This window comes from Nesoenas mayeri, assembly GCF_963082525.1.
Source record: "Nesoenas mayeri genome assembly, chromosome: 1".
NCBI lineage: Eukaryota > Metazoa > Chordata > Aves > Columbiformes > Columbidae > Nesoenas > Nesoenas mayeri.
Window position 1 is genome coordinate 17,278,572 of NC_137541.1, and position 18,906 is coordinate 17,297,477.

At 42.3% G+C, this 18,906-nt stretch overlaps 1 protein-coding gene across 1 annotated transcript in view; it reads left to right on the forward strand.

Moving 5' to 3' along the window:
* Positions 1 to 671: 671 nt before the first annotated feature.
* The window catches only part of GRAMD4 (GRAM domain containing 4), a gene marked incomplete at its 3' end in the record, with an annotated part of 50,727 nt that continues 32,492 nt past the window's right edge, over positions 672 to 18,906 (forward strand). The window contains exons 1-2 of the mRNA XM_080363424.1: positions 672 to 848; positions 10,476 to 10,596. Coding sequence (XP_080219550.1) covers positions 687 to 848; positions 10,476 to 10,596 — 283 coding nt within the window. The 5' untranslated portion in view covers positions 672 to 686. The remainder of the gene's footprint in view (positions 849 to 10,475; positions 10,597 to 18,906) is intronic.

An 18,906-nucleotide genomic window follows, 5' to 3' on the forward strand; every position in this document is an offset into this window, starting at 1 on the left:
TCAGTTGTGGTAATTTTAAAGATCTTGGCAGTGCATTTGTATGTGGTTTATGGTCGATTTCAACAATCTCTAGTTTTTGGTGGGATCTTCTGCATGACTCTGTCTGGTGGCTTTCTTTAACAAACCCTTGGTACTTTCTGGTTTTGTAGCCTGAAGCAGTAGGAAGGTGTGATAGCCTCGCTACTCTTTTGCTTCATTTTTTCTACAAATTTGAAGATTGGTTGTGAAGTTTGGTGGATTTCCATGTTTGATTGGGAGTATCAGCAAGCTGAAGAATTTGGACTTACCAGCTCACCTCTTTCTTGTTTCAAGCAGCCTGTTAGGAACTGACTTCCTAATCTTTCTTTGGAGTGCAGGTTGTTAGTTTGTGCCCATTCTGACTTGCTTCAAAAATAGCCATGAGAAAGAGGCCATAATAATGTGGGAAGATGGTAAATCATCAACTACTGAAAAACAAACTATGCATCTGTTACACCCTGGAAAAAAATGCCTGTTAAAAAGCTAAGCTGCAGCGTGTTTTTCCTCTGGTGACAGGAAGGCCCTTGAAAGATAGTTAGAAGTATTTAGGGATTACAGTGTGTGTATTTAGGCTTATTGCAAGCTTTCTAAAGTACTCTTCATGTCTTGTTTCTTGCAGGGACTCCAACCGTCATGTTAAGGTAAAGCAGAAAAGTGCAGTGCTGAACATGCTAAAGAAGTTGGACAAAATAAGGTTCAGAGGTCACAAGAGAGATGAGTTCCTTGATTTAGCAGAGTCTCCAAATGCTTCAGACACTGAATGTGGAGATGAAATTCCAGTGAAAATACCTCGAACGTCAACTCGAGACAATGAAGAGCTGAGAGACCCTGTAAGTACCTGATTTAAGTATCATTATATTATGTTACATAGTTATCAGACAGAAAATTAACAGAAATTAATAATTCTTTGTCCCTATATTTTGGATTTAAGACTTGAAGATTCATGGACTAGGAAGTAAGCTTCCAGTAATAGACTTTCATTTTGTGGAAACATCAAATTAATTTATTCGTATTAGAGTTCCTTGTCCCTATTATTAATTTTAGATGTTGTGGGTTGACAGGCTTGTTAACCTTGGATGTGTTTCTGAACGCTGTCTGATTTTTATTTGTTTTGTTGGGTTACTAACGAACAGATATGAAGGGAAGACTTCTTTTCAGTCTGAGCAGCTCAAATCTACTCAAATGGCACTGGGCAGGACTGTAGAGCTGGTGGCTTCATTAGGGTTAGAGGGTCACACCATCTTGTTCTTCACTGCCGTGTTGTATCCAGTAATGCTTCCATGCTGTAGAGCTGGTTTAAACCTGAGCAGGAGGTGAGAAAGACTCTTCAGGTGCTACAACTTTTTGGTGCTTGTAAGCAAAAGCACTCAAACAGAGCTGCTGTTTTAAGTGCTTCAGAAAAAGTTAAATATTGGTTACATTAAAAAAAAAAAAAATCTGCTTTAACTGTTAAAAAATGGCCATGGATCCTTGAGCTTGGAGTGCCACCATCTAAATTATGATTAATCCATTTAACTGTATTCTAGAATGTGACTTGGAAGTCAGAATTTGTACCGTCTTATTTGGAAACTCACCGTGCAGTTTTTATCCCCAAACTGTGGTCAGGCTGTTGTCTGAAAGCTCATTTCTAGAAGCACAGGGCTTACTCACCGCAAGTGTTAAACTAAGAGACTCTGAACTGTATAGGTTTAAGCATCTCCTTGGGGGTTGGCAGCCTGGATGCTGTTCTGTAGCTATTAGGTTTTTTAAATTTAGCTGGGCCTGTATAGCATCACATACAATCCTGCATATATGGAGCTATTTTGCCAGAAGTTTTTTCCTATGATCATTGAACAAACAAGTGGTAATGACAGAACATTTTTCATTCACAAAAAGTCTATTATATGAAAGTCCTCAGGCTCCTCAGACAGGGAAGGTCTGTTGAATGCCTTTGCTTTGCTCTTATTCTGCTTAAGACATCTGTCATTTGTTAAGATGTCTGTATTGTGTATACAGGGACTAATCTGTGCTGCTGCTCTTCCAACATGGTGTTTGCTGAGGTTTTTGTGGGTAAATACTGGCTTATTTTCATTAACCTAAAGCATTACATTTATGTGTGGAGAGCAGGGAATACCCTTTTATCTAATCAGAAGGTCTGGATGACAGAGCTAGAAGCTGCATGAAGATTGATCTTAAACCCTAAATACTATTGTCTGTGTTTCTTCAGGAGGATAGTAGCTCCAGGATGGTGTGGCTGAGGGAATAGCGAGGTAAACCTACAGCTTCCATTAGCTATAAATTCTTCTAGCTACACATCTGCAGTGATGGTCTCTGTTTTCTCAAATTGTTGAGCTCTGTGTGTTGAGGAGGTAATCTGAAGAGAAACACTTTGCTTTCTGGCTGATTACATACTGTTAAGTGTGCTTTCATGATCAAAGGCCTTGGGAAACAGTTGGGTATCAATATTTTAAAAACAGAGAAAGGGAGAGAAGGAAGAGATCAGCAACAGCATCGGACTTGTTTTGCCCTGCTCCTGGTGTTTGGGAGCTTCAAACTCAGTGTGATGCTGGAACAGTCCAAGAGCAACAGCTGTGTTACAGGTATGAGCAAAATGAGGAAACTTGTATGAGAAAAGGGGTCTGACTCACAAGGGATAAGTTTCAGATGGGAAGTTTAGGGGATTAGCATTTGGCCCTCACAGACATCTGGCCACTAAGTGCTACTGCCAATCCATAAAATGAAGGGGAAAGAAATAATCCCCTGTGCTGCAGAGATGCAGGGAGCAGAGAAAGTAATGTTTGTATGTTTGAGTCAGTGTTAAAATAGAGACTGAGGTTGTGTGAACAGTGTGATTCTCTATTATGCCTCTGTTTCTTATTGAGATCATGTGGTTGAATTGTGCCTAAATTGTTTTTAATTCAGTGACTAAAACTCAAATCTTAAATTGCTTATACAGGGTGGCTTTCTGTAGTAGGCTCTGTGAGCAACTTAGTATTATAGTGTTATTACACTGGTCATGAGGAGATCAAGTCTTGTTCGTTTCTTCCTGTTTAGTACCTTTGGGAGCTGTTGAAATCACACACAAGTGAATGCAAGTCTTGTGCTTAAGTTAGGCTGCCTGTCTTTTCAGATACATGTGAGCAGTGCTGTGCTTCCACTGCTGCTGGTTCTTTGTTTTTATTAAAATCCAAGTACAGAACTAGTGGGCTTGAAAGAGCAAGATTAGTGCCTTGGAACTGAGCATAGGTATGTGAAATTTGAGTCCTGGTCCCCTTGTCTACATCTTCAGTGGGCAGATATTTCTGTCTCTGCTGTCAGCCGTTCCCTTGACAGAGGCTTCATCTCTGCCCCTCTCTACTACTGATTTTTTTTTCCCTTCTCTCTAGTCTAGTGTATTAATCATTATGGAGCCATTAAAGAAAGATCTCTGTCTATTAGAACAGTACAGCACAGTAATATGAATGAATGAAAGGTCGTTCTGTACTGTGCCTCAAGGGTATCTAGTGCACTTAGAAATGTGCACATTAGGTGCCTCTTTTTGTATGTGCCTGAAGTTGACAAGTGTATGCAAAAACTTACCACAAATTGAAGTTTCAGAGTTAAAAGTCTTGTCATAAAAGGTGGTGATAGCAGAGCCCTGGCCATCTGCAGACACATCTGCAGACTCTGTTGCACACCTCCAACAAGTGGAGTGAGTGTTCGCTCCCACACCACAGACACGGTGGTGGGACTTATTCCCAACACTTCACATGTCTTGCTGAAGTAGCATGTGCAAAATATACAGCCTGTAGAAGTACAGAAAGGATGACCATATGAGGTCATCTTATGTTCTTTATCTTAAAACTGTGAGGTTTACCTGTTTAGTTCAATAATAAACATCCTAACTTGTGTATGGGTGAAGCATACAGCTAGGTCCTGGTAGGAGAGCCCTGAGGTTGGAAGGATTTGTTATTTTACTTTGAATTCTCCTCAGTGGTTTCTGAGACTGTTTGTTTATAAGGCATCTAACTCTTAATTTGAGCTAGTTTGGTCTCCACTTAACAGGGCAGCTGTTTGCTTGTGTGGGTACTTTTCTGCCTCTCATTTATGTGCCCTGACTACCAGGTATGTCTTGGATAGCAGGTATTTCCCTAGGTCTCTGGATACTTGGACACTGATATCAGATCATTGCCAAGACAGACATGTGGGTTAACAAATTAACTCTTTTCTAAGCATCTCTTTCAGTTCCTGAATAGCTTCACTGATTTCTTCCTTCCTTGCCTCTACCATATGTGGTTGGCTGTTTTGTTTTGTTTTGGTTTTTTTTAGGCAAGGACATTCAGCACTGTGTGCAGCACTGTTATTTCTGCATTGTTTTGTAAAAACACCACAATCATAAAATAGATAAAGGGGTTAACCTGGTCCATTCCTATTTCTGGATAGTGAATGTATCAGAATTTGTTTTGTTGTGACATTGGAAATTCAGGTAGTGTTGCTTGCTCAGTAATTAAAGTCACCGTTATTCAATGCCATCATGGTTTTCTTTTTGTAGATGCAACATGGGTTCCTTCCTGCTAGACCGCAATTTTGAACTTACAAATCTTTAAAATACTGCTCCGTTGACTTGATTTGCTAAGAGGCAAATGTTCAGGAATAGGGACTGTGCCCTGAAAATTGTAGATCACCCTTTTATTTGCCAGTTCTGGCTTGATTTGCCTCATTTTAACTTATGTCTCATCATTTTATGCTATAAATGAATTTATGTACTCTTAGTGTGACAAATGTCACATTTTTATAAAAGGGAGAAAATGTTCAGTATTACGTACAGTTGTATGAATGAACTTAGTGCAGAGGAGGATCAAGTCCCCTTCGTCAGAGCGGGGAAAGAACAAAATTGTGTTTAAACCCATGGAGGTTCTGCACTAACCTGGCAGTGAGCATTGCAAATTGAAGCTCTCTTGTACTTGACATATTGTACTGAATGCAGTCCAATCTACTTATGCAAGTTTCTGACCGGTGTGCTAGGATTAAATCTGAGTTATTGTGATACAGAAAACATTAATTGCAGTTCCAGTACAGTTTGACTTTTCCTGAAACATGTCAATTGAACCCTTAAACGCTTCTGTATCATCACCTCATTTACGATGTTTGGAAGGTATAAAGCATGATGCAAACATTGCTGTTAAGATATTAAAATCTCTAAACCTGGCTAGCACTAGATTTTTTTTTTAATTGATGTGAAATATAGCTGTGTTTTAGGAGTTTGCCAATATGGGTATGCTTCCTAGAACTGCTGCTAAAGATTAGCTGTTCATGCAGATGCTTTTCTTCTTGAGCAGTGTTATTGCGTTTTCCTTTTCCTTACAGCAGGTAAGTGCACCAGCCACACAGAACCCTGTTGTAATTTAGCGTAAGAAAATGCCATGAAGTGTCAGCTGAGAAACTCAGGAGACTGTGACCTCTCCAGAGGAGCTCTGTGGTGTGTTGTATTACTGAAGAATAGCTTGGGCTGGAGGGGACATTTAAAAGGCATTTAGTCCAACCCTCCCACAATAAGCAGGGATGTCTTCAACTAGGTCAGGTTGCTCAGAGCCCCATCCAGCCTGGCCTTGAATGTTTCCAGGGATGGGGCATCTACTGCCCCTCTGGGCAACATGGGCCAGTGTTTCACTGCCTTCATAAAAGAAATGTATTCCTTGTAACCAGTCTGAATCTCTCATCTTTTAGTTTAACACCATTACTTCTTGTCCTGTCACTCCAGGCCCTACCTGACTTCCCCCCGTTTGCTGCTCAAATGAATGCAAGTTAAAATTTTCTATTTTAAGCTATGTCTTCTCTGTGTCGGTTCCCAGTCGCTGCCAGGCCTCGAGAAGTGACTTGGTGGACGGTTGTACCCCCGGGCTTGGCACATTCTGTCCTCATTGGTCCCCATCCTTCATGCTTGAGAACTGCTCCTCTCTAAGTTAATTAAAATCTTGGAAATGAGAGCAGCATTTTGTTAGATATTCCTAGAGAAAAATGATCCATGTATGCTGCAAAAGTAAAATAAAAGGAGGATGGAGTTGGGCAGTTACTTTTCTGTAAGATGCGAAGATGGAGAGGACAGATCTGCATCTGCTTTGTTAAGTAGTGACTTAGACCTTTTCCATGGCTGTACAGTGAAGGTGGTGTTGGTGCTCAGAGCACAAAACCAAATCCCAGGGCTTGCAGAGTGAAGTGCGTTTGGTGAGGGAAGGCAGAGAGCTCTCAGGTTGGGAGATGCTGTTACGAAAAGCCTGAACTGCAGATGGCTTGAAATACACATTTGTGGGTAGATGTGGTTTTTCAGATCCAGAGCTGGATGTGTCCTGGAATAGCAACTCTGAACTCTGACAGTGGGTTAGAGGCAATCTGTCGTCATCAGAAATCTTCCTTTAACCCCTCTGGCTCTGACTCTCCGTGCTCAACTCTGGCATTTTGCTGGCATCCGAGGCACCACCAAGCCTTGTGCGCAGCCTTTGCTAAGTAATAGTGATTGCCAACATTTTAAGAGGGCTCCTGTGTCAAATACTGGCAAAGCTAGAGAGGCAGAAGGAAAAGCAGAAATCTCTGGAAGGCTTCGAGGCTTTTACTGTGAGTCAGAAGAAGGAAAGGGCATCTGTAGTTAATTTAAAAGTGTAGTTAATCCAGCGCAAGTCCCAATACTAGCCTGCAGAGACACCAGAAAAACGAAACAATACCCAGTTAACGCTGGAGTTAATACAAGGTAAATTTTTTGTTAACTTGCGTTTAGTCAGTTATGCTAACTTAAGACAGACGTACTTTTTGAATATGGAGACAGGCAGTTGACCTCCAACAAATGTATAGACCTTTTTAGCCTGTTAACACCTCTTGACACAATGAGGTGAGTTGGTGTGGGAAAGAGACTCCTGGGACAATAGAAGCATCTGCTTAAATGTCTCCCAAATTGCTGTCCTGGACATGCTTAGTTTTCTCAACACTTCTAAATTGTATTTATTAATACCTTACGGTGTCCCTAATTTTGGAAATAGTATACTTTGTTTTCCACTAAACTGTGTCACTGTATCTTACCACTCTAGTTAAACTGTTTTATTATTATATGATAATTGCATGATCTTGCTCCTAGTAGTCTTAGGAAGCAGCCTTATGCTTTGACTTAATGAATGTTATCCTTTTTTTCTCTATCTCAGTAACATTCATTGTAATATTTTGGGCTTAGTTTAATGATGTGTACCTGCTGATTTTTTAACCCTTTAACTAATGTCACACATCTCTGGTCCAGTGCTGTAGTAGATAACACACATTTGGAAACTTTCAGAAAGAATTCTGTTCACCCATGTCACTCGTTTCCCAATATTTGTCATCTTTTGCTTTTTCCTGCTTGTGAAGAGGCACAGTCAAGGTATTCTGGGCTTTAATTAATGACTTAACATCTCTGAAGAACCAAGAGTGGAGCTACTTCTCTAGATGGATTTCTGAATTGTTGCTCATCTTTTGGTGAAATATCTTGAGTATCTTCAATGAGGGTGAAAACTTGAATATGCTTTAGATATTTTCTAGCCCTTTTCTTCGTTCCCTCTTCCCTTTGTGTTCCTGTCCCCAACACAGCACATAGGGTTGGGGACCAGGGACTGGTTAGGCAGGAGCCAAGTGCTGCCTTGGGTAGTGGCCAGTTCATCACAGGTTGTTTCTGCTGCTCTTTCCCCCTCACGCTCTTTCCCTGCTCCAGCGTGGGTCCGTTCCACGGAGTGCAGCCCTTGAGGAGCAGACTGCTCCAGCTGGGTCCCCCTTGGGTCACAACTCCTGCCAGCAAACCTGCTTTGGCCTGGGCTCTTCTCTCCACAAAGTCAGAGGTCCTGCTAGGACCCTGCTCCCGCATGGGCTTCCCATGGGGTCACAGCTGCCTTTGGGCATCCACTTGCTCTGACATGGGGCCCCCACAGGCTGCAGGAGGAAATCTGCTCCACCATGGACCTCCATGGGCTGCAGGGGGACAGTGGCCTCACCGTGGGCTGCACAACGGGCTGCAGGGGAATCTCTGCTCTGGCTCCTGGAGCACCTTCTCCCCCCTTTCTTCACCGACCTGGGTGTCTGCAGAGGTATTGGTCTCACATATTTTCACTCCTCTCTCCAGCTGCAGTTGCTATTATGCAGTTTTATTCCTCTTGTTAACTGTGTTATCCCAGAGGTGCTACCACCATCGCTGATGGCTTGGCCTTGGCCAGCAGCAGGTCCATCCTGGAGCCGGCTGGCATCGGCTCTGTCAGACACAGGGAAGCTTCTAGCAGCTTCGCACAGAAGCCACCCTTGTAGACCCCCCACTGCCTAAACTTTGCCATGCAAACCCAATACACTCACAGAGCCCAGGAGCATTCCTCATGAGTACAGCATCTTGCATGTGATTTTATTTATCTGTTTATTTTTGAGCAGTGGCACTGTTTCTTTAGACAGCTCAATATGAACCCCTAGGAGCAGAGACTGTCCCATTGTACCAAATGTGGATATACAATATAGAAAGCCGTGCTTTAACACCTGGGCAACAATCTGTATTTTAATAACGCTTTCCCTTTGCCTGTCTGTAGAGTGTGTTGTGAGGGTGCTGCTATTTGACTCAGTCACGTCTTCCTCCGTGGGGCTCTCCAGGTGTCTGGCAAGTGATAATGCTAAGTCTTCTGGCATAAATAAATATGACCTAACTCTATAGGTAAGAAATCAACACAGGTTAATTGCCATCCCGTGCTCATCTGAAACCAGAGAGCTGTTACTCTTCAGCAGTGGCTGGAGTGGTTGCAAATGGCATCGTACTGCTCCTCTCTGTCTAAAGACAGGTGTGAACGGGAGGTCTGGAGCCGAGGATGCTGCGCTACAGCTCCCCGTGTGAGGGCTGCCTGGGGGTCTGTCCGGCCCTGCTGTGGCATCTGTGGCGTGGCTGGTGCTGGCTCCAGAACGGCAGGCAGCTCATGGCTGCTGCTGCTCATTGGAACCGGCAGCCCTGGCACAGAGCTGTGTGGGTGTCACTGTGCTGCTTTCAGGACTGGAAATAGCATCTCTGCTTTTTCCACTGTAATACCACTGTATTGAGCAAGACCAGGTGGGGAGTTGGTACCAGGTAAATGCCAGGCAGTAGATGCCTACTGAGTGCTAATTTGCCTGTATAGACAAATTCTGAGGCTTAAACTCAGCATCTGTTCAGCTCAAACAAGAAAACAGATGTTTAATAGGTATCTCCACACTGTTTTATTTTTAAAGTGCAAATCATTCCCAACAGTAAAAGTACTTTGCTGTCAGTGAGCTTTTGTTACATCTTTCCTAAGCCATAGAAAATGTCTATTAATTAACTCTCTTGTAAATTAGTAGGATTTATATTTGTATGTAATTTAAGCTGTCATGGTTAAATGTCTGCAAGCTGACTTTTGAAAGCGATACAACTCCTGTGTTTTTCAGAGCTCAAACAAGGGATAGGGGAAGGTTAGGATAGGTAAATAAATCCCTTTTTCTCTTGAGTTCATGTCTTAGATGTAGGCTTCTATAATCTAGCACTTCGATTTTGAGTATAAGTTGTTGGAGAAGCTCCTGTAATTCCCACTGACAAACTTTTTGTACGTGATGCGGACTGCACACAGTGCCTGAACAACTATTAGCTGGGAGATGCCCTCAGCCATCCTTTCTCTTGCTGTCTGAAAATATCCCCTTTATGGGAGGAGGACAATGTCACCTGCCCTCTGCTCCTGGGTGAAAGCCTGGGGCTTTCCTGTGCTCCCCTCCTGGAGATGACAGTTGTCTCTGCTTGTCTTACCTAGTCAGGTCACTCTTTAGTTCTTGCGTTCTGCAGTATTGCTGGTGCTGAGTTCTTTTGAGGGATGCTGGTAAATCAGTCCACACACACAATCTTCAGACTCTCCCCTCTCCTGGCCGGACAGGATGAGCTTCTGGGCACCAGACACATCCTTCAGCAGAAACTGGGCAGCACTGGAGGTGGAGGAGCGGCACTCATCTTCATTGCAGAGGTTGTGCTCTTCAGAATTACACTTCCATAAATGGATATTAAAATATGCAATATGTGATTTCTGATAACTCAGTGAATGTCTGGAAAAGTATTATTTTTGCTAGCTTCATAATTTTATATGTCAAGTGTGTTGCATTGACGATTCATTGAATGGGAAGAGAAGACAGATAATGTAAATATGCCTTTAAATCAGCAGAAGAAAGGCTAAGTGATGAACTGCTAAAAGGGGGAAAAAGAAATCATCTTTGTTTTCTGTAACTCCCTCTGGTCTGCAGAAGTGCATTTTATGGGAGAAATGCTGTGCATTTGATTAGCTTTCACTCATCTTGGTAGTTTAATGGTGGATAAGAGGTATGAAGAGTTGTTGATACTTGCAGGTTTCTCACTTGGCTGTTTCTTTACTGCCCCGTAAGTAAGTTGATGTATTTAAATGACAAAAAGAAAAAAAAACAAGTGTCTCTGATCTGTCATTGTGTTCTGGATTTTCTTATAGGCTGGTCCAGGGACCATCATCATGGCTTCAGGAGTGCAGGATTTTAACAGAACAGAATCTGACAGACTGAATGAGATCAAAGGTCACCTGGAAATAGCCTTACTGGAAAAGCACTTTTTACGTAAGTATTAAATTAATGCTCTGTGGGAAGGAATAGCTTAAGTCTGCTGAAATAAGGCTTCTCTAAACTGCAGAAGTTGGCATCAGAATTTTGAGGTGTGGTGATGCACAGATAGCATGTGGGCTGACATTTCTCTGGCAGGAATTGAAAAGCATTCCCAAGGTTTCTGGGTCACTCGGATATTTTTTCCTCATTGCATTCCTCAGAACATACCTCTCACTACATGACAGAAGCTGCTCACTTGAAATCTTGGTGTTCACATCTTTAGGTTATCTTAGAATTAACTCAGCCTTAATGTGGTTGCATTAGGCATTTTTTGTCTAATAGTGATTGTAAGAAGGAAGAGATTTCTGAAGGAGTGATCAGTGCATCTCCTTGGCAGCTGTTTCAACAAGCTGTTTCAACTGTATGTCTTAAAACACATCTCTTAACAGTAAATAAATTACTGGTAAGTGGTACATGGAATAAGAGTATCTGTAGATTTCAAGTGTTACTTGTTTGGTTTGTGGGTATGTATGTGTGTATATATATGTCTATATGAGACATAATTGTTGTTCGTGGCTAGAGGCACCCTCAAGACTTTTAGGATTTTATCTCAGCAGATCTGAACTGCTGACTTGTGAAACAGGGTGTTAAAACCATTCCTTTGACTTGGTAGAAGTAGAGATCTCTGTAATAAATCAACAAGAATTCTTGCTCAGTTGCTTCCCAACATGGTCATTTTAATGAAGTTCAGAATATGAGAGTTGCTTTTTATGTGTTCAAAGCATGTCAGATAATTTCCAAGGGGTAGAAATAACAAGTCTATAGATTCTATTCAATTTCTAGGTTATAATCTAACAAGATGACTTGTGTTTTATCTTCAGCATATTCTCAAGAATTTTGAATTAATTTTCTGTTATTTTTGTTTTGTTTTGTGGGATTTTTTTGTTGTTGTTTTTTGTTTTCCCCCAATGTGTATGAGAGGAAGGCATGATAAAGGAGACTGGGCAAGGATTTATAGTGAGCTGCTATCAGCTTCCGCTGGTATCTGGAAGAGGTATCATGACTGGAATGTCAAACAAAAACTGAAAGCTCTGTTTGACTTGCCTTGTTGGTTTCAGTGATTTGTTTGAATTCTTATTTACCTTTGCAGTACAGTTACCACGTACTCCTTCCATTCCCCAAGTCATATTGCCTAAGCTCCTGTTACCAGGATGGGACATTTGTGATTACCTGATGTAATCTGATGCGTGACAGAAACAGTAGAACTTTCTAGAACAGATTTCTGGTTTGAAATAGGATGTTCTTTATGCTATAAAAACATGGTATGGTTCCCAAACTCTTCCACGACTGGTGAATCCAATCTCAGTATTTAATATGTGGTTACAGTAACTACATGGGGCACATATTTTGGGGAGCACACTCCAAGGTAAAGGGTAACAAAGCTCACCCTTTCTCGTGAACTTTGAGCAGGTGGTTGGAGGTTCAGGCCATGGGGGCGATTCAGCTGAGTGATGTGGGTCAGTCTTGGGTGTCTCCAGCCCTCACTGCCAGGTCCAGACAGCCTGAGGTTTGCTGTAGCTGCAATTATAGTGGCGTCCTGACAAGCTGGTTGTAACTCTGTACATAAAAACAAAACAAAGAATGGTAAACTGGTAGAAAAAGAAGCGCATTAAAAGTTATCCCTTATTCCCCTATACCCCATTCAAAATTCTGGGCTGGAATGTATAACTGTCAGAGTGACGTAGGAGCTCACTTTTTGGGTATGGTTCCTGTATTCTTCTATTTTCTTCCTCCTTCTCTTTGAGGTGTATGGAATTTTTGTTTGTTTGCTTTTTAGAAATGGTTTGTTATTTATTTTTCTTCCCAAACGTGAACTGATGGTGAGCAGAAAAACATGAACATGTACTGTTTCTTTGCTTTAATTTACCATTGGAAAAAAAGACTAATTGTGATTTTTTTTTTTTTTTATCATATTGCTGCAATAGGTGTTTTTTAATAAGGTTAGTCACTCAGCTGTATTTGCATACTATTTTTAATTTTGGCATTCCTTAAGGACACTTTGCTATAATTGTAGTTTTACATAAACCATTTGTCACTTACTCCGTTTCCCCCATCTAGCTGCGCAAAAATCAAAGCAACTGCTAGGATGTAGGGGAAATGTTTGAAGTTCCATGGGTTTGCTTTTTAATGTGTTGGGTTTCTAACTGCTGTCAGCCTGATCCTGTCTCTTTATTTTTACCTCTACTATAGCTCTTCTTTGTATAGGTGTGTTATTAGGTAGGAGGTTTAAAGAGATTTCCTCCCAGCTGTATGTTGTGTGTAATGTACACATAAACAACACAGCTACAAGTTGGTGTGGGTTTGCATTTGCAAATGCCTGGCTAAAGGAACAGCAAACTGTTAGTCTTCTCTAAACCCCATTCGGCTATTAGTAGGCACAAGTAACGGTGCAGTTTGGCTCAGTGGTACCTTCAGTGAAACACATCCCAAACCGAACTGTAGCCTCTACAAGCTGCAGAGGAAATCTGGAGCAAGAAGCTACTGGAGAGAAAGAGTTGTCAGTAAAAGGAGAATATCTTCATTTAAGATGCCAGATGAATCTCCTCCCTAGCAAAGAGATAATCTAAACATCTGGAGAGGTGAAAATGGAATTGCTTAGCGTGTTGCGTAGCTGTAAACGCACATAAAATGTGGCTGGAAATGCTGAGGGGTTTAAGCTGCAGACTGACAGGAGGATGAAGCACACGGAGGAAGGGATCTTGGATAATGATGTCTTAAGCAAGGGAGGGATCAGCTGACTGCACCAGCCAAAAGGACTAAAGTTGCTTTTCCTGTCTGTGTGGGAATGGTCTTAATCTCTAATCTAATGATTCCGCCTGAGCCCTAGTACAGGAATGCTGAAAACATTCAATGCATGTTGGGACTGGCGGCACTGTGATATCAGGGTGGGTTCCTGCAGAACAAGGCTTTGAACTAAAAGTGTGAAGAGCTCAGTCTGCTGGACCTCCGAATATATGTGGATGGATCAAGCTTTATCTTGGAGCCGTCACCATCACAATCATCCATGGATAAAGGACTGTGTATTACTATAACCTTTTTAATGCACATGAACCCTGTTGTGGTGCTGGCTGAGGCTTCAGCTTTGGAAGGCAACTACTGTACTGGGGCAGCTAGATTAATGTGCTAAGGTTAGTAGTGGTTTGTGGTGCTTCCATTTCAAAATCTAGTTGCATCCAAACAAGGCATAAAAGCTTGCTTGCTGTTCTTGCATTTGAAAGAGAAAATGACAGGCAATATCTGCTTGGGTTTGCACTGCACTGAGATACATGTCCTGCTTTTCTTCCCATTACTGTTTGTGCTGCTTGTGGAGGGCAGTTTTGGAGATATCAGCACTCTGGTCCTGGTGTTACAAGGTGCTTTGTAGCCATGTGTGCATCCTATGGTTTACATGAAGTGTTAGCTAATTCTCATTCAAAGATGTTGGAGCCTTTTGAAATGCTAGTTTTAGCAGCTCAGGGAAGAAGAGTTGGTGGTAGCAGCAGCTAGGAGTAAACAAACCAGGTGGCTGTTGGAGAAGAGTCATGAACTGGTAAGCTGAAGAAATGCCACGTGAAGATGAAGAGCTTTAGAAGGACATGAAGTCCTCTTCCACAAGGGCTTTGCATTGCACTCTGTACGGCAGGCTGTGGCAGGAGTCTCTAGGAGCTCTCAAAACTGCTGCTTTTGTTTATGATTTCCATACCAGCATTACAAAAGAGGTCAGGATCATATTTCATTCCCATTGCAGCTCCCACACACTCTTCATTCTCATGTGCCTTTTCACACCATGTATGTGATTAACTCCATAGTGCTTTCTCTAGCTTCTGCTTTTTGGTATAAATGACCTGATGGTTCTCTGTTAGAGGAGTGACCTAGTGGAATACAGGCCTCATGAAAGTAGAGCTCTAGATAAACATACATAGTGCTCAGGCAGATCTGGGGTGTTAGAAAGTGGCGAAATGTGTGGTGGTGGTTGTGACCAGACAAAATCTTGTTCTGTACAGAAGTGCTAATACCTCCTCGAATAGCCCTAATAATTGCATGCAACAAATTGGCTATGAAGCTGAGTCAGAGGCCTATTACCTTCTCTCCACTCCCCTGGTGGAACTTCTCCTGACATGAGGGTCAAACACCTGCAGTAGCAGAGCTGGAGAAGAGCAGAAGAATAGTTTCACTGCATTGGCTTTGCTGTCTTCATACCGACCTGGCAGCCTGCAGTCACCTTTGGTTCGGGAATCTTGAAGGAGAAAAAGAGTTGATTTGTGTGGAAGATGAAGACTCCGGTAAGAGATAAGGAACTGCCGTGTATATTGGAGGCACCCAAATACCAGCACTGGGCTACAGTAGCCATTCCTTGCTAGATGGTCAGCCCTGGTCAAGGGATCCTGAGGATGCAGCATGTGCTGATGCTGGTGAGCACCGAGGCTGCTGTGGAGCTCACCCTGAGCTTCTCCCACCCTTTACTCCTGCCCCCAGGCCTCCTTTCTTTCCGCTTAAAATCCTGGACTCTCAGAGCCCAGGGTGTTCTTGTGAGATGTGTACGTGTCCCTCACCCTTGTGGAGTTCCTCTCAGGACTGTGGTTTACGTATGGTTATTGGTGGGCATCTTCTTGAATGTTTTCCCCGGACACCCAGAGAAGCTGCAGGAAAAAGACGAGTCCAGGCATTTCGGCAGAGCTGTCTGTTCACCAGAACTGCTCTCACTTGCATTAACAAATTTGCTGAGAAGTTTTTCTAGGTCTGACTGAGAGGCTTCTCTTAAGACTAGGGAAAATTTACTAAGAGGTGTAAGAAAGGTTTTGCTTGTACGCAGATGCATATACCATGTACACCGAGTTCATGTCTAGCCTTCCTGGACAAAAAAGCCCCTCCAAAGTTCTGTATGTTTTCCTGGATGCTTTGTTGGAAGAGGTGATCATGGGCAGGTTAGAGCACTTGTCTGGGATTTAGGAGGCCTCTGTATAGACAAATGAGGATTCAGACCTCCATTTCTCATCTGCAATGACTCTGACTGGTGGAGGGTGGGTTGTGCTCTTGCTCACTCTCAACTTGGCTTCCAAGACCACAAGCTTCCTGAGACCAGAGGAGGGGGAAGGGGTGTGAATCCAGCCCAGGGTCCTGGGCGTGTTGTCGTTTCAGGCCCAGCTTGTGCAATATGCCCTCATCAGTGGGCAAAGCGTGTGAACGGTGGTGGTGTGAAGATGCCAGAATGCTGGAGGGCCCAAGCCAGGAGAATCATGTGCTGTCACGTCGCCTTTTTGTGGGTCTGATTAACCAAAGAGCAGCACTGCGCTGACAGAGACGTGTTGTTTTAGCTCAAACAGATGCCACCTACACATCACATTATGTAGGTGGGGTGTGCTCTTGCTTCTGCCTTTTTTTGGGTGCCCAACTTGGCTTCATGAATTGTGGAACTGTTGTGAAAGCTCAGGGCTTGCTCTGTCCTTCCCTTTTGTATAACCAGACTCTGGGAGCCCCATGGGGAACCTTTGCTTCCCAGTTTACTAACATAAAAGCCTTGGAACAACCTGCTGCTGTTGCCAAGCCAGATGTTGAAATGTTTATAGCCTGTTACACTTCTACCAGAACCAAGGAGTGAAAACAGTTCCTGCAATAATCACAACATTTTTGCAGTTCCCTTTATTTTAGATGGATTCTGTGACTCTTCTGGCATTTTTAGTCTCTGAAATTTCTGTAAAGTTCATAGAGCAGTAGTATTTTCATTACTTTTAAGCTGGCTAAAGTGTAGCTAGCAATAGAAAACTTCTCACTTATGTTTTGAGAAGGAGATCTGTCTCAGTAAACAGCTACTTTTTAAGATCAGATTTTTTGAGGAAGCTTAATTTAAAATCCTTTAGCAATGAAGGGGAAATGATTCTGTGTCTGTTATAACACAACAAAGCTCCACTGAAAACGCTACATGTAGATGTAAAGTTACTAATTGGTTGTTAGCATAACTCTTTTGTACATACCATAGTAATGACATCTTAATTCTTTCTAACCTCACCCACTTGAAGTGAAGAGGAATGGTGAGAGAGGAGGACAGACCAGTTTGCACAGAGAAAAAAAATCTTGTCAAATATGGTGTGCTTTGTAAATCAGTCTCCCTTATCACATAAAGTAGAAGAACATATCACATGAAACTTTGCTATTGAGGTGAGGAAGATAGTACCAGGGGAATGTTAATTGTGCTGAGAAGCAGGATGGTGGTTCAGACTTTACTTTCTCTTCACTGCTTCTGCATCATAGTTGGTGTGTTCTCTGTATCAGCTTAGAGAGCCTGTGCTGCTCCCTGCCCTGTAGGCACATCCACAGAGACTCAAAAGTTGTTCCTCCAAAGCCGTGCTTATTGTATGTACTGGAGCAGGAGCTCTGCCTTGGGAAGAGCAAAGAGAGGCACAGTAGAATGATGGAAACAAAAAGAAAAGTTTAACTGCCAAACGGGGATTGTTTAACTGCCAGACCTGTGTTAGGGTTTGGCAAATTGGCATGACTGTTTCCAAATATGACAGATGAGTTTTGATGTGTGCAGACTGAGCTGGAGAAAGGTTATAGTGAAAATGTTGGGTTTATATTTAACTGTTGTCTTTTCTCCTCTCTACCAAAATGCATATATAAAATGGGGTAGGAAGGAGGAAAAGCTAGACACTTAAATAGATGTACTTCACCTTTGTTTCTGCCTGCTTATTTGGCATTTTATGACACCAATATTCCTACTAGAAAATCTTTTTCTCTCCTTTTTTTCCTGTAAAAAAGACTCATGCAAACAAGCAAGAGGCCTGACCACAAGGGAAAACCATTAAATTGACAAAGCAAGGTGTTCTCAAATGCAAAAAACCCATGAATAGTTCTTCCTTCAGTTTTCCTTCTTTGCTGACTTTTTTTTCTCCTTACCTGATTAGCATTTGGATGTCTTACATTTTGTCCCCATCCATAGAGTGGTTGGGTTAAAAATATCTTTGCATGTTTTTAGCATTATTTTCTTCTACACAATGTAGCTGAGCAAAGATGAGCTGAAGATAAAGTAGTTCATTATGAGTCTTTTTGAACAATAGGAAAATAAGTTTTTGAGGAAGGAGGAATGAAAGTTCGCTGAGGATTAGTTGTGTAGTTGAATGTGAGGACAACTCCTTTTGATCCCTATATAGCAGTGGAGGTGTTGGATTTGGAGTGGTTTGGTGTTTTATTTTTGCACTGATTTGACTTTTTCCATGCAGGGGTTTCTTTGCTCACTTGGGACTGCGCACCACAGAATAAATAAGTTGTTTGATACAGCAAGTGTGACAAAAGTTCACTCTTGCTGTGGGGAATTTCACTACGACACTGACTCCTGAAGGTTACGGAGGTGAATCAGGGCTTGGAGATGGCTCTGTTCTTCCTAAATAGCTAGTACTTTCACTGCCACCTTAAACTGTGCTCTTAGAAAGATGAAACTGTAATTGTGATGTATTTGGAATAGTATTTGTGTAGTAGTGTCAGAGATGCTGTAACAGGGGCGGCCGTTCGCTCCTTGGCACGGCGCAGAGGCAGCCCCTGCTCTGCGGGCAGGTGGTGCTCAGAGGGGACCACTACAAGTCCCTCTTCTTGTGCTCTTCCTGACCAGCACCACATGGGATGCTGGGCTCAGTACCTCTTCCATTTCATCTGATGTAGCTGCTAAAGGTTTGTACATGATGCTTAGCCTCCTCAATGTTGCTTCATAAAATAAGCAAGATAAAGAGAAAAAGAATTATTCTCATCTTTGTGCCTGAGATGTCAGAAAGAACCACTTCTGAGTTAGACAAAGTCTGAGAGCATCTGCCTTCGGTTTAACAGGACCTTTCCTTAATCTATTTATTTTTCAAAGCTAAATGGTGTGGTATTGAGTCCACATAAATAGATACCAAACAGATTCTGAGGAAGCACTTGGCCAAAGAGGGATCAGTGATGCTGAAACCCATCTTTATGCTTTGCCAAGTTCATTCCTGGCTTTTCTGAATTAAAGGGAATAGAAAAATAAAAAGCTAGAGTGAGAACATAAGTTGACTTCAGTCTGTTGGTGTAAAAGGGTTGCTGGACCTAAAGTCAAAATAATGTGGATTCCTGCTTTTCCAGCAAAGAATATGAGGACAGTGTCCAGAAAAAACATAATGAAAAACTCTTGCTTAAAATGTGGTCAGTTTACAGTGCTGTACTGTATCATTTTGGTAATAGTATCTGGTATCGTTATAGTAGGAAGGAGCTTCTAAACCTGTCATCAGACAATGCCACAGCTGGACTGCATCTCCCACACTCTTCCCACTGCTG